The 13372-nt window shown below is 39.3% G+C and overlaps 2 protein-coding genes across 3 annotated transcripts; both read right to left on the reverse strand.

Annotated features, from left to right (window-relative positions):
• Positions 1 to 3294: 3294 nt before the first annotated feature.
• On the reverse strand, positions 3295 to 4207 carry LOC121807829 (ethylene-responsive transcription factor ERF109-like). Its single transcript, XM_042208167.1, has 2 exons — positions 3893 to 4207; positions 3295 to 3824 (listed from the first exon to the last, which is right to left on the reverse strand). Exons 1-2 carry the CDS (start codon positions 4166 to 4168, stop codon positions 3564 to 3566), a joined length of 537 nt encoding a protein of 178 aa, XP_042064101.1. The 5' UTR covers positions 4169 to 4207; the 3' UTR covers positions 3295 to 3563.
• A 5349-nt stretch (positions 4208 to 9556) lies between these two features.
• Positions 9557 to 13312, reverse strand: LOC121809982 (putative fucosyltransferase-like protein). 2 transcript variants are annotated; one of them, XM_042210847.1, is made up of 7 exons: positions 12820 to 13312; positions 12059 to 12219; positions 11543 to 11784; positions 11331 to 11435; positions 10829 to 10985; positions 10501 to 10728; positions 9557 to 10385 (listed from the first exon to the last, which is right to left on the reverse strand). In XM_042210847.1, exons 1-7 carry the CDS (start codon positions 13156 to 13158, stop codon positions 10130 to 10132), a joined length of 1488 nt encoding a protein of 495 aa, XP_042066781.1. In that variant the 5' UTR covers positions 13159 to 13312; the 3' UTR covers positions 9557 to 10129. The 2 variants fall into 2 exon arrangements, with proteins under 2 accessions (XP_042066781.1, XP_042066783.1); XM_042210849.1 differs by having other exon boundaries at positions 10246 to 10402.
• Positions 13313 to 13372: the final 60 nt, after the last annotated feature.

Genomic DNA, 13372 nt, shown 5'->3' on the forward strand with positions numbered 1-13372 from the left:
TTGGTGGGAGGTTGATGTGGCACATAGGGAGCGGGGGCGGATGGAGTCGCGGTGCGACGGTGGTGGGAACTGCTCGGGCCGGCGTCGGGGCTACCCAAGTTAGCTCCGGCAAGTTGGCTAGCCACATCCTCGGAGCCGGCATCGGATAGGGATACCGACCTCGACTGTTTGGAGGAGGAGCTAGAGGAGGGTGATACACCTCCCCTATACTTCGGATGCGCCCGCGTCTCCTGCCAAATGTTGAGGTACTTGAACGGCTTGTAGTTCATGGATTGGTAGGTCGCCAAGGCGAAACTGATGATGTGAAGCTCACTCCGGCCGCTCCCCACCGACCGCTCTTCCTGGAGGTAATACCCCTGGAACTTTTGGATTTCTTCGTTGGCTCTGTATATGGCATTGCGCACCATACCCTCATTGCGCTCGATTGTTCCAGCCGACCGGTTTTGATTGTACCGGCAACAGATGCGCCACTAATAATGGTCACCGGATTGGTTCGTTCCAACCTCCGGATCTTCGGAGATTGACAAGTACGCTTTGAATAATTGCTCCATCTCCCCCGGAGTGTACGGGGTGCGGACACCACGAGTAGGAAGAGGAGGAGTTTGAGAGGAGTCGCTCCCTCCCGCTCTACGTATGGGTGGTTCGGGTGTCCACCCGTATTGCCCTTCCGGGGCATCTTGGTCGTCGATCGGGTAAGGTCGGTAGCCACCCGGAACTTGCGAACCTTGGGTTTGAGGAGGGGCCGAATATTCCTTTCCCGGACTAGGAAATGGTTGTGAACCGAACCAATCGGGGTTCCAACCGTTGGAGCCGGGGAGGGGTGATCGTTGAAGCCGGACATTTTTTTGTTGTGAGTGAAAGAAAGATTGAAAATTGTAAGAATAGAAATGAGAGAATTTAGATGAGAATTGTGTAGTGTGGTGTGAATTTTTGGTGTGGAAGTGGGGATATTTATAGATGAAAATGTGTATTTTTGGGAAAAAAATTGAAAAATAAATTAAAAGTAGGTAGAAAATGGATATAAATTTGGGAAGTGGGAAAATATTTTTTTTTAATCGGATTTTTTAATTAAAATCTGATTTTTTTAAAAAAAATAAAAATCAAATTGCCAATGGCGGCTGACACATGGGCTGCTCGCTGGTACGGACGTGCTCGATGCATCGAACAGCGTCGTGCCAGCGACGAGCAGCGGGTGCCGCGCCGCTGGCACGGACGGACGGACGGCTGCGCTCAACCGCTGTGGATGCTCGGAGGAAAAATTAAAAGAAGGCAGTTATTAATTACCGAAGGTCGAACCTAAGCTATGAATTCGTAATTACTGAAAACGACAATTAATAATATCATGTGGGAAGATAAGAAATAGTAGTAAGACAGTAAGGTGTCATGCAATGAAGCAATAAAATAATTAACCGCATGTTGAAATTTCTTCTTAGTTAACTAAATTTATGTGTTTTGCATTCCAAATGGGTTAATCGATTATCCGGACGTGTTAATTACTTTAAATCACGACACCTGTATTGTATTTATTTAATAGAAAACATTGGTTGGTGCGATTTATAGGAGTACATTTTAGGACGCAATATATAATTTATATGAAATAACTCTCTTCGTCTCATAAAAATAGGTCATTTGAGATTAACACGAGTTTTAATATGTAATTAATAAAGTAAGAGAGAAAGAAAAAAAAAATAGTTGAAATTGTGTAATGGATGGTGGATCCCATAAATTATAAAGTAAAAGATAAGGATAAAAATATTGTCATAAATGGATATGGATTATTTCTAGTCAATCTTTCCATTTAAGACTATGCTATAAAAATAGTACTTTCTCCATCCCACCATAAGTGATGGATTTCTTTTGGGTATGAGATTTAACAAAATGATATATACTAGTATTTAGTTAAAGTGGAGAGAATAAAGTATGAGAGATGGAAAATTAAGAGAAATAAAGAGAAAATAAAGTAAGTAAGAAATGATACAGTAAGAGAAGGATAAAGTTTTATTTTTAGTTAAAAAATGAAATTGATCACTTGTATTAGAACAACACAATATGAAAAGTTAATCACTTATGGTCGGACGGAGGGAGTACTCACTTTTCATTCTGGTAGCTTTTTTCTCTTTAGTTAAGTGAGCTCATTCTTAATAATCATACATTTCAATAAATTTTTTTATAAATCTCTTTTATTTTGTCTATTAAGCATTAAAATTACTGATGTTTCAAAAGGAATTATTTTTATTGTATTAAGAGAATATGTAAATGACAATAAAACTAATACTAAAAAATAGTAGTACTACTTCACAAAAGAGGAGTGAAACCAAGTCGACGCCACACTAACATTGTAATCGTGGGCCCCATTAGTATAAAAATCAAATAATAATTGAGTTTTCATCATATTCAATCCCCACCACTAATTATTTAATAAAGCCACTTACAACAACACATGGGAAATTCAACTACTTTTGGGTCACGTGTTAAACATGGTTTCCGTTTTTATATTAAGTTCACTCACTCCAATTCAGCACATGCCTCCATTTGTGTATTAAAATAATGTCTTTTTTTGGACAACGTGTGAAAATGTAATAAAATACAAAATGCCGACATGCAGGTGGTATCTGTATCCATCCATCGTTTTTCGATCGATACTGATTTGTTCTACTCGTTTCACCATTTCTCAATTTTCTTATTTATATTGATTATGCGGAAAACATATAAATAGGGTGTTTGAAAAGAATAAGCATATGGAATTAGAAGAATTTTAAAATTGCATTAGTAAATGCGTTTAGTGTGTTTATAGACAAGATCGAATGGGTTTAGACATTTAGTTAAATATTGCATGAATTTGATCTGAAGTGCAGTCATTTTATAATACTAATAGTTTTGAATATTAAAGTTGAAATAAGCTGATTTTTTTGGGTAAATAAACTTCAAATTCTATTAACACATTATGTGAATACATATTCTATATTTTATGTTTGGTCCATCCGTCATTATATATAAAATTATTTATATTCTAATAATTTTTTGTAATCTATTTTCAGTATGTTTCTTTAAAATTTAATCCAAGTTAAAGTGAGACAAGTATTCACTCACGGATGGAAGGGGTATTAATTGGCAATAATTGCATGGATTTAGGGAAAAATTTATATTTTCAGGAAGTTCTGTTTTAGCATATATATGGAATTCTAAAAATCATGGCAAAGATAAGATAACTAACCGTATTAATATTAAAAAAATGAGTGTCATTTATACCCAACTAGTACGTCTAAAACTTTGCATATGTAGATTTGCATTGAATTGTAAGAAGATACTAGAATTAAATATTGGAGTCGAAGCCAAAAAATTGAATTAAAAACCATACAATCAGCTGCACCTGCACCCCCTGTTATCTAAAAAAGAAAAATACTAGTCTAATCTGTAGTATTACAAGCTTTGAACATTCCCGCCAATAGTATTAGCAGAATCGGAGGAATCTCCGGTGTTAGTCCTCCATATCTTGTTCATCCCAAATATTACTCTGTTTTTTGGTGGTGGAACCAATTTCCCACATTCCAGCGTTCCCCTGTCTACTCATTTTGATCGGTGTAGTTGGAGAAGGCGAAGTTGAGCTTGGCCCGCGGCCCACGGAACTGGATTGCGGCCCTGTCGTAGGCCCGGGCGGCGTCCTCGGCCGTCTCGAACGTCCCGAGCCAGACGCGCGCCGCCTTCCTCGGGTCCCGTATCTCGGCCGCCCACTTCCCCCACGGCCGCTGCCGCACGCCTCTGTAATTCTTCTTCTTCCTCTTCTTCACCGCAGTCTTCTTCTCCTCGTTGAACAAATTACACCCCTATTAGAAATGGGCCACTCACCCCTTAAAAGGCCTCATAAGGGGGAGGGTTATCCACTCTTATATAGACAAGCTAGGATCATCACCAAGTCGATGTGGGACAAGATATTAGATTTTAACAACCCCAAGCACCCTTTTATCCTGCAGAATCTGCACGTTTCCATGTCGCCCACATCTTCATTGGCGGCGGCGACCGAAGTTTCTCCGGTAATAATATTCTTCAAAGCTGCGACCAACACCGACGCTTCTTGGTCGTTCGAGAGGGGTGGCGCAGACATGGAAAGGCATGCGGCGGCGATGCTGTTGATCTGCTCTTGCTTGATCCTCTTGTTTGACCTCTGCATGTCTGACTTTTGATTTTGCTAAGAATAGTAAAGGATTGTTTGTTTGAGGATGTGTGGTTGTGGAAACTCAGAATCGGTATATATATGTAAGGATCTGCCAGCTTGACAGTCTCAAAACACTACTTTTACACGGAGTGATAGTGAATCTTCAGGTGTTGGCAATGGCACGTGGGGAATTTAATTTTGGGTGGGGCCCGCAGCTGAGTTGGCTTCACCTCACATGATGTCATCGATTACGGTAATCAATTTAACTTTCAGATTTGTGATTTTTAAGCATCTTCCCAACTCTTTTTCATTATAAAGTTTTTTAGTCACAGCATTTTTATTGAATTTTGTTTTTTAGTATTGGTCGACATTATCTGTAAATTCTAATTCTATAGTCCTCATAATTTCAGACGGGGGCTCACTATGTCAAAATTAAAGTTTTATCACCGCATATTTAGTTTTTGACCTATTTTGTCTTTTATTCAAATTAAATTCATAGTCCATTTGATAAGAAATTTATTCGAAAACTAATTAATCATTTAAAGAGATTTATTTTATGGTATAAGGTGCTTTTAATGATACAAGAAGTTGATAATTCACAATTAATTTTGGAATCAAATTTATTAGACATCAAAGTGGTTTAAGATATCATCAAAAAATATTATTCATTCATATGCAATAGATGAATTTCTCCTAATAATTTTAATCAAATAAAAAATTTATATTGCATCAGAAATAGATGAACAGTCAAATTGAGTATCGAAACAATATAATGTACAAAAGTTCAAAGTTCATGTATTTATACATCAATTTTATAGATCATGAGAAAAATTAAAATTCACTAATAGTTTGTGAATCTACATTTTTTTTATAAAAATTTGTGAATCTACATATAATTAAACCTTGATAATATACGTTTCCAATCATAATTGCATATGATAATTGGTAAGACCAAGCAAAAGAACTTCTAGTACATCATTTTCTAGACAAATAATATTCGAGTACATATTTATGACTTTATTAAGAAGTTGAATAAGATGTGAACACTTTGGTACATGTCAAATGCTCTTATGTAGCAGTATAGTAGAATTTTATAAAGTTCAATTCTGTCAACTTTTGTTATTGACATTATGACTTTTACCCATTAGTAGTATATAAAAATTATAGCTCTGTTTATAAGCATCAAACAGAAACGAAGAACCCATCTTTCTCAACATCATCCTTAGTGAGCTTGGATTTGTCGAGCTCTTCAATGGGGATTTTGGAGAGCTCTTCGATTCCATTTTCCATGAACAATTTCATGGGCTCCTTCTCCATCTTCACCTTCTCCTGAGGATTTATCCCCTGCCTGAACTTCTCCTTCAGCACGAAGAACCCATCTTTCTCCTCCACCCTCGCGGCATCCACCTCCGTCGCTGGGAGAGCCGCCGTCTGCGGCGGCGTGGCTTGAGCCCTCACATTCTTGAATCTATTGATACTAATCAGCGCCGGGAACTTCACGTGAAGTGATGACATGATGAAGGGAGATGGTGGTGACTGGATTATAAGAGGTGTGTGGCTGAATTGATCAACTGTTTTTGGACTCTTGAACATTGCTAAAGGTCGTTTCTTGCTGACAGTTGCTGTCATGTTACGGATATGCCATTCGGTAGTTATTTTTCTGGAGCGTGGGGCCCGCGGCTGTGTAGCGTGTGGTGATGGGGTGTTTTGGGAAGTAATGCATAATTTTAGATAAGAGCATCTCCAGTGGGCGGACATCCCACTAGGATATCCACTAGGACATCCCCAAAAACACCTCCTGTCACGTCACTAGGACTTCCCATCCCACTGCCACGTCATTAGGACATCCCCTCCTATGTCCGCCCTTCCCACTAGGACATCCCGCAATAAAAAAAAATCATACATTTACAAATAAAACAATTTACATTTACGGAAATAAAATTTGACGTCAACCCCTCCGAGTCCAAACCTCATACATTATTCGAAAAAATTACGGGAAAAATTAACAACTTTATCGAAAAAATTAACAACTTCATCGGAAAAAACATACATGATTCGAAAAAAAAAATTGCATACTAATAAAAAAAAACTTCATACATTATCACGTCAACCCCTCCGAGTCCAAACCTCTTCGATGATATCCTGCTGAAGTCGAACATGGGCATCTGTTTGCCGCATGTCGGCAAATGCACGCAGCCGCGCGACCTCTCCATGAGGTACCCCCATATTCACATTCGCGGTGGCCACGCCGTGGCTTGGACCTGCACCCGTATCATCTTCGTTGGTCCACTGAGTCAGTTCCGCAGCTTCATTTTCGACAATCATGTTGTGCATTATGATACATGCGTACATGATATCGCCGATGTTGGGAATATACCACTGCCGTGCAGGACCCTTCACAACCGCCCACCGACTCTGGAGCACACCAAATGCCCGCTCCACATCCTTGCGCGCTGCTTCCTGGCGGCTCGCAAAGTATGTCTTCTTTTGTCCGAGCGGATGCTTGATTGACTTCACAAAGACGAGCCAGTTTGGGTATATCCCATCCGCCAAATAGTACCCCATATTATGCTGGTTGCCGTTGGCGACGAAACTGATGGCGGGACCAACGCCATTGCACTGAGCGTTGAACAGGGGCGACGACTGGAGAACGTTGATGTCGTTGTTGGACCCGGTGACTCCAAAATAAGCATGCCATATCCACAACCGGTAGTCAGCTACAGCTTCAAGGATCATCGTGGGATGCTTGGCTTTGAAGCCGGTAGTGTACATCCCCTTCCAGGCGGCGGGGCAGTTCTTCCACTCCCAATGCATACAATCTATGCTGCCCAACATCCCAGGGAACCCGTGCACCGCCCCATGCATATCTATCAGCATCTGGCAGTCTTCGGGGCTCGGACTCCGAAGATACCGCTCCCCGAATATCGCTCTCACGCCCGCGCAAAAATTCTGTAGACACTCGACGGCTGTCGACTCGCCAATGTGGAGGTACTCGTCAAACATGTCGGCCGCGCCTCCATACGCCAGTTGTCTGATTGCGACAGTGCACTTCTGCAAGGGCGTGAGTCCGGGTTTGCCAGCTGCATCCTCTCTGATCCTAAAATACAGGTATCTTCTCTCTAAAGCACCCACGATGTGAAGAAATAGCGGACGATGCATCCTAAAGCGTCGCCGGAATAAGGCTTCCCCAAAACGCGGTTGCCGAGCGAAGTAGTCCGCATACAACCGAATATGTGCAGCAATGTGGTCACGGGGTACTTGAGTTCGATGATGGATCGGCCGAGGTACCGCCGCCTGCTGCCGCCGCTGCAACCTCTGTTGTAGCAGCCTCTCTATCGCACCTTCAACAGCGACCTCCAACTCATTCTCGCTATCACTTTCACTAGACATTCTAGATATACTTGAAATTAGAGATGTAGAGAGAGTAACTTGTTAACACAAGTGGTGCGAATGAAATAAAATTCGACGAGCCGTATATATAGAGTTTAAAAAAAAAATTAAAAAACGGGACGTCCGACTGGACGCCACAATGGCAGACGTCCGCCCGCCCGTCGCGCCGACGTCCGAGGACACCCGACGTCCTCACGGGACGTCCGTATCCGACCCTAAACGCCACAATGGCGGACGTCCCGGACGTCCGCCATAGGAGATGCTCTAAGGAGTTTAATGTAAGCCTTTGATTTGGAAATAAAGGTCTTTTGGCGCTATATTTGGTATGCATATGTTCCCTCTCCATCATCTACTCTCTCCGTCCTCTTTAAGATGTCAACATTTTTCAATGATACATAATTTTACGTGGAGTTATTAGGTGGAATAAATAGAGAGAAAAAAAGTAAAGTTGAATATTTTGATGGAGAGAGGATTTATTTTCAAATATAAAAAATAGACATCTTGAGTGTAACAAACTAAAAAGGAAAGGTGGACCTTCAGAATTGGACGGAGGAAGGAGGAAGTAGAACATTGTTGTCGAGAAACAGGACTCATGGGATCGGACCTATTGGACATGGGGTTGATCGCGGTATGGAAAACTAAAGATCTTGCAAAAATGAGATCATGTAAAAAAAAACATTTTTAGAGTTATAATTAAGTAAATTGCATACATGATATAATTATTGAAAAGTACAGATGATAATTTTTTAATGGATCAAAATGACTAAGTTGATGGTTGTTGTTAGACCTGCCCATGGTTCATGAATCGGCGGTTTCAGTTCGAAACTGCCGGTTCCGGTTTTGGGAAATATGGAACCGGAACCGAACCGTGAGGCTGTTTCACGGTTTCGGTTCAAAAACCGGCGGTTTTCGGACGGTTCGTAGCAGTTTAGGTTCGGTTTTGCGGTTTTTTTCCTTAAATATTTTTTTCCATGTAGTTTGAAATTATAAAATAAATTGGAACAAGGAAATGATAGTTTAAATTGAATTAAGACGAGTAATGTGAAAATGGTATCAAATTTACAATTTACATATACAAATTACAATGTGATATAAATAGGGGGAAATGAGATTCAATTTGAATTTTAAAATTAGCATTTAAATATATAAATAAATAAAAATAAAAGAAATGGTATTTTGTGCAATCAATTTTGAATAGTGCAGCCATCACCCACCACCAACCAATCAATTTTGAAGACTCAACTAATCAATTTTGAAGACTACAAATTCATTAACCAATGTTAATTAAAGTATTATGCTTTATTTAAAGTAATCAATTCTTCTAAGTTTTATTAAACAATGTTCAATAAATATTTATTAATAATGATCCATACTCCATAGACTCCATACGTAAAAAACTGTGCTAATTAATAAAATCGGAAATAGTATTATAAAGTTATTACCATAATCAATGGTCCATACTCCATAGACTCCATCTTGTAATCTAGCCTATTTTTTATTATCTTTTCTCTTATGTTTACCAAATTACCATCCAATTTTACCAAATAGTATTATAAAGTTATTTTTGCTACAAAATTTTGTCTCGCATTATTGTTTCCACATATATTACCAAATCCAAAAATGAAAGTTACTTATAAAAGTATAAAACTCAAAAAAACCGGATCATTCAATAGTGTTTTATTTAATGGAGTATAATTTTAATATAAGGATTAACTATATTTAAATTTATCGTTGCATTGGCGGTTCGGTCGCGGTTTCGGTTCGAAAAATTTGGAACCTGAACCGAACCACGGTTCTAAAATTCACGATTTCGGTTTGGGATATTTCTCGCGGTTTCGGTTTGAAACGGTAACCAGCGGTTACGGTTTTGATTTTAACTGCCGGTTCGGTAAACCTTGGGCAGCTCTAGCTGTTGTACGACTATTTCATTTTCTTTACATATTCATTTCAGTATCTAAAACTAAAAGCAACATACCATCTTATTTTCAAAACCAGAATTTCAATTATTCTCTATATTTCAATCATTTTCCTTTTCAATTTCGTTAGCAATGTTTAGGATCTAGCCATGATTTAACCATCAACACGCCAAAACATGTCAAAACACCATCTTAGTTTCCCCAAATTCAATCATTTTTCTATAGTGAAGACAAAAAATAGTACTCCACATGTCCCATAGTAGATATCACACTTTCTTTTTTAATTTGTCCCACAAAAGATGTCACATTTCCTCTTTTAGAAAAAGTTCTCTCACACATCAGTTATAAAATTATATTTTCTCTCGCTACTTAACACATAAAATAACATCTCCTAAAATCCCGTGTCATCTCCCAAGTGTGACATCTACTATAGGACGGAGGGAGTATATATACACAATTTATCAAGACCTAATTTCAAGGTTCAAACATCATGTATAATCCCCATCATTCGCCCCCTCTAAACTCGAAAACGAACACGACGACCGCCGGGAACGAAAAGTGGAGCAATAAACCCTAGAGTCAGCCATCCTACAAAAGTTCAAGGGCGGGGAGAGAGGAGAAGAGAGTTGCCCTACCTAAGATTGCTTTTCTGGATGCTCCGTGTCACAACCTATACGAATATCACCTCAAACTTGGCGCACGGATGGCTCTCTATGTGCTTCCTCAGATCCGAACTGTGGTTGAGTTTGAAGGTGTACAATCCTTGCCTCGCTGTCAGCCCGACGGGGTAAATCTTGTAGAGTTTAAGCTCATTCCCACCTCTTATGCTCTCTGGCCTCTCACTTTTCCAGATAGGAACGTGTTTAAGCAATCTAAACTTTTGCACAACAGCAGAGGATAGGGCTTCGATAGTCAATTTGTCTGACCTGTATTAAGATATATACTAACGAGTCGAGTTGAATGATATGACTATCACTAGGATACGCATAATGCAGAAATAATGAGAAAACAAACTCCCAATTGCACACGAACAATACACACCTTAGGAAAATGGATTCCGTATGAAACCTCCCTCTTTCCCTGACGTATATGTGGTATGTAGTTCTTGAGCCACGGGTACACTTGCAGGGACGGTTTTGAAATTCTGGACGGTTTTCTTCTTTTTCTTGGATTTTGGTTGCCAGGAAAATGCATAGACGGCATGCTGAGTGTACTGCAGCCATATCAACAAGGGCCTTGAAGGAATCGGATGGTCCGTCATATTTCCACCTAAACAGAAATAACCAATCGGAGAAAAAGGTCCCTAAACATGTCAAAAGCTATGCCAAGAGGAAGCAAATATTAAACTTGTTAGGAATAAGATACAGACCTCAATGATTCATTAAATGCGCTCTCATTGCCAGCGAGGTATTTCATTCTCTTGGCAACGGAATCAACATCTGTGAGCTCCTTGATATGCAGCAATGAACCAGGACCAGGGGAGAAATGTTGGATATTAGGGGCGCCAATCACCACAGGGATTGCGCCTGCCATGTACGATCAGTTCCCTTTATCCAATTGCATCGTCAAATCCAAAATCAAAGCCAATCCAATAGATTCTTAAGTAAGGATTAAGCTAGTTCAAAAGGCTTAAGCTTATAGTAGTGTAAAACATGCATGTATCAACCTCTCAATTCAGTGCCTTTCATGGCACATTAAACCGTCTTAACTTACAGAATTGCACATAAACATACTGCTGTATGTATCATAAATCCAACTATGTGTGTCTATTATATTTTGTTGGTATGTGGGGGATTTATAAGTTCATAAAAGGTATAACAGCAAAGGCCTATTTACAAACAAAAAATTCATCAGTAAATGTAATATTTAACCTGCAACAAGAGATTGGAAGAACTTTTCAGTAACATAATCCTCCTCGTTCGAGTTCTCAAAAGCCAAGCTAAACTTATAATGCTTCAGCGCTTCCACTTTATCAACTGAAAATATGAGAAAATAAAGATTTTCATACATAACTTGGCAGTTGGCACTGAAAAAAAACAAAATTTAATTTTACACATAGGGCGGAACTGAGGTGAGGTATCACCTTTTCCATCTCGATTTCGACGGCAAGCTCCATAAGAATCAATGTTGACGTTTTCTTTCTCAAGTCCGATCAATGCTTGCAGCCGGAAGTTCAAAGCACCACAGTTAGAAATGAAAGCAGCAGCAACAGCACTTGCAATTTTTGGTTGAACTGGAGCCATTATATCGTATTCAGCCCACGAAAAGTATCCCACGGGCACATCCGAGGAAAGACTGGTTGTCATAACAATGTCATATCCCCGACTGTAACATAGGAAACACACACCACAACCAAATTAGTGAACGGAGTACAAAATACGGATGTACTTGTGTGAATATCTCATGAATCATGAATGAAGCAACAGAACTGACTGTTTTTTTTTGCATAATTATGTATCTAGAATAACTACATTTATGGCAGCAAAAAAAAAAGAAAAGAAATTCCAATGTCTGAAAAATCGATGGAAAATTGGAAATTGTTGTTGATAGTAAAGGTAATGAATAAGAGGCAAAAGCAACCACTTTTGTGCTTACCCACCGTCGTGCCTTGCCAATATTATTTTCAGGATAATATGTGGCGGCTTCCATTGACCTAAGCACGGCAGCAGTGCCAGATGACTGAGGAGTTCCAAATCCAGCATCAGGTTTCTTACTCGATTCATCCCCAAACTTACATCCAATGCCACAGGTCATAATTCCCTACACGCCGTACTATTTTAGCCAAGAAACAGAAATTTCTGCACTACAATCTCAAAAGCAATCTAAAGCTAAAGAAACTTCACACCAGATTTAAGGCAATCAAAGATTTCCACTTTGAATTGCTCACAGCTAACTGCAATCTGGAGAATCCAGTTAATCCAATATACTCTATTTATGAGCTCTCATCATAGCATGTAAAACTTTAACTTATTTGCAATTCCCTACAATAAATGATCAACAGACACAAATACATGATAGTACTAAATTATGCATAACACTTATCCACTTAACAATCAATCATTTAAGGCAATCAAAGATTTAAGTGAAGAAACACAATTTGTTGCACTAGTATCTCAAATCAATCTAAAGCTAAAGAAACTACACTCAAGTTTTAAGGCAAATCAAAGATTTACACTTTGAATTTCCCATTGTTATAACGTAATCTGCAGAATCCAGTTTATCCAATATACTACTCCTAGTAAAATCAAAAATCTCAAAAGCTATCTGCAATAGTACAATTCTGATCCTTACAATAAATGAGCACACATTCTAGATTATGAATAACAAAAAAAGAAGAAGAAGAAGAAGAAGAAAAATCACCTGTTCAGCCCCATTAACCAAAATTGGGTCTTTATCGAAATCCCTAGAATAAGGCACGGAGTCCTCCTTCTCCAACCATGCTTCACAGCTGTCGACAAGCTCCGGGGCCGGGTTGGAGTGGTAGAAAGAGTCGGCCCACGAGTTGACCATGTCGACATTCTCCACCACATCGAGATGGCCCAGAAACGTAATCTCCGCTATCACCACAAGAACCACCAAAATGGGGAGAAAATTCGACCATTTTTTCTTCTTTAGAGACGCAGACGATGACGATGAATACGGCGTTGATGGGATGCCCAGATTGGCCTTCGGATGTTGAATCAAGTTGGCAGTAGCCATAACCTTTAATCGTCAAGGGGAAAATTTTGATCTTTCACGAAATGATGGTTTCCGAACGATTCAAATGAATTACTAGGAGACACACACACACACAGAGCTGTGGAACGAGAGAAAAGAGAGAACTTGAAATGTGATTTGGTCTATGTGCCTGAACTATGCGTTTTCGCGCAAACGCTCCATGATAAAAAAATACTATAAAATTCTTAAATAAATT

The sequence above is a fragment of the Salvia splendens genome, chromosome 6 (genome assembly GCF_004379255.2).
Source record: "Salvia splendens isolate huo1 chromosome 6, SspV2, whole genome shotgun sequence".
Lineage (NCBI taxonomy): Eukaryota > Viridiplantae > Streptophyta > Magnoliopsida > Lamiales > Lamiaceae > Salvia > Salvia splendens.

Bases quoted from the DNA above. Each gene is read 5' to 3' on its own strand.
- LOC121807829 (XM_042208167.1), bottom strand. From the start codon at position 4,168: ATGCAGAGGTCAAACAAGAGGATCAAGCAAGAGCAGATCAACAGCATC. The intron at 3,825-3,892 runs CTATATAAGAGT...CATTTCTAATAG, and splicing joins TGGTGATGATCCTAGCTTGT to GGGTGTAATTTGTTCAACGA.
- LOC121809982 (XM_042210847.1), bottom strand. From the start codon at position 13,158: ATGGCTACTGCCAACTTGATTCAACATCCGAAGGCCAATCTGGGCATC. The intron at 12,220-12,819 runs GTGATTTTTCTT...TACGGCGTGTAG, and splicing joins TGGTTAATGGGGCTGAACAG to GGAATTATGACCTGTGGCAT. The intron at 10,729-10,828 runs GTCTGTATCTTA...ATTTCTGTTTAG, and splicing joins GCATTTAATGAATCATTGAG to GTGGAAATATGACGGACCAT.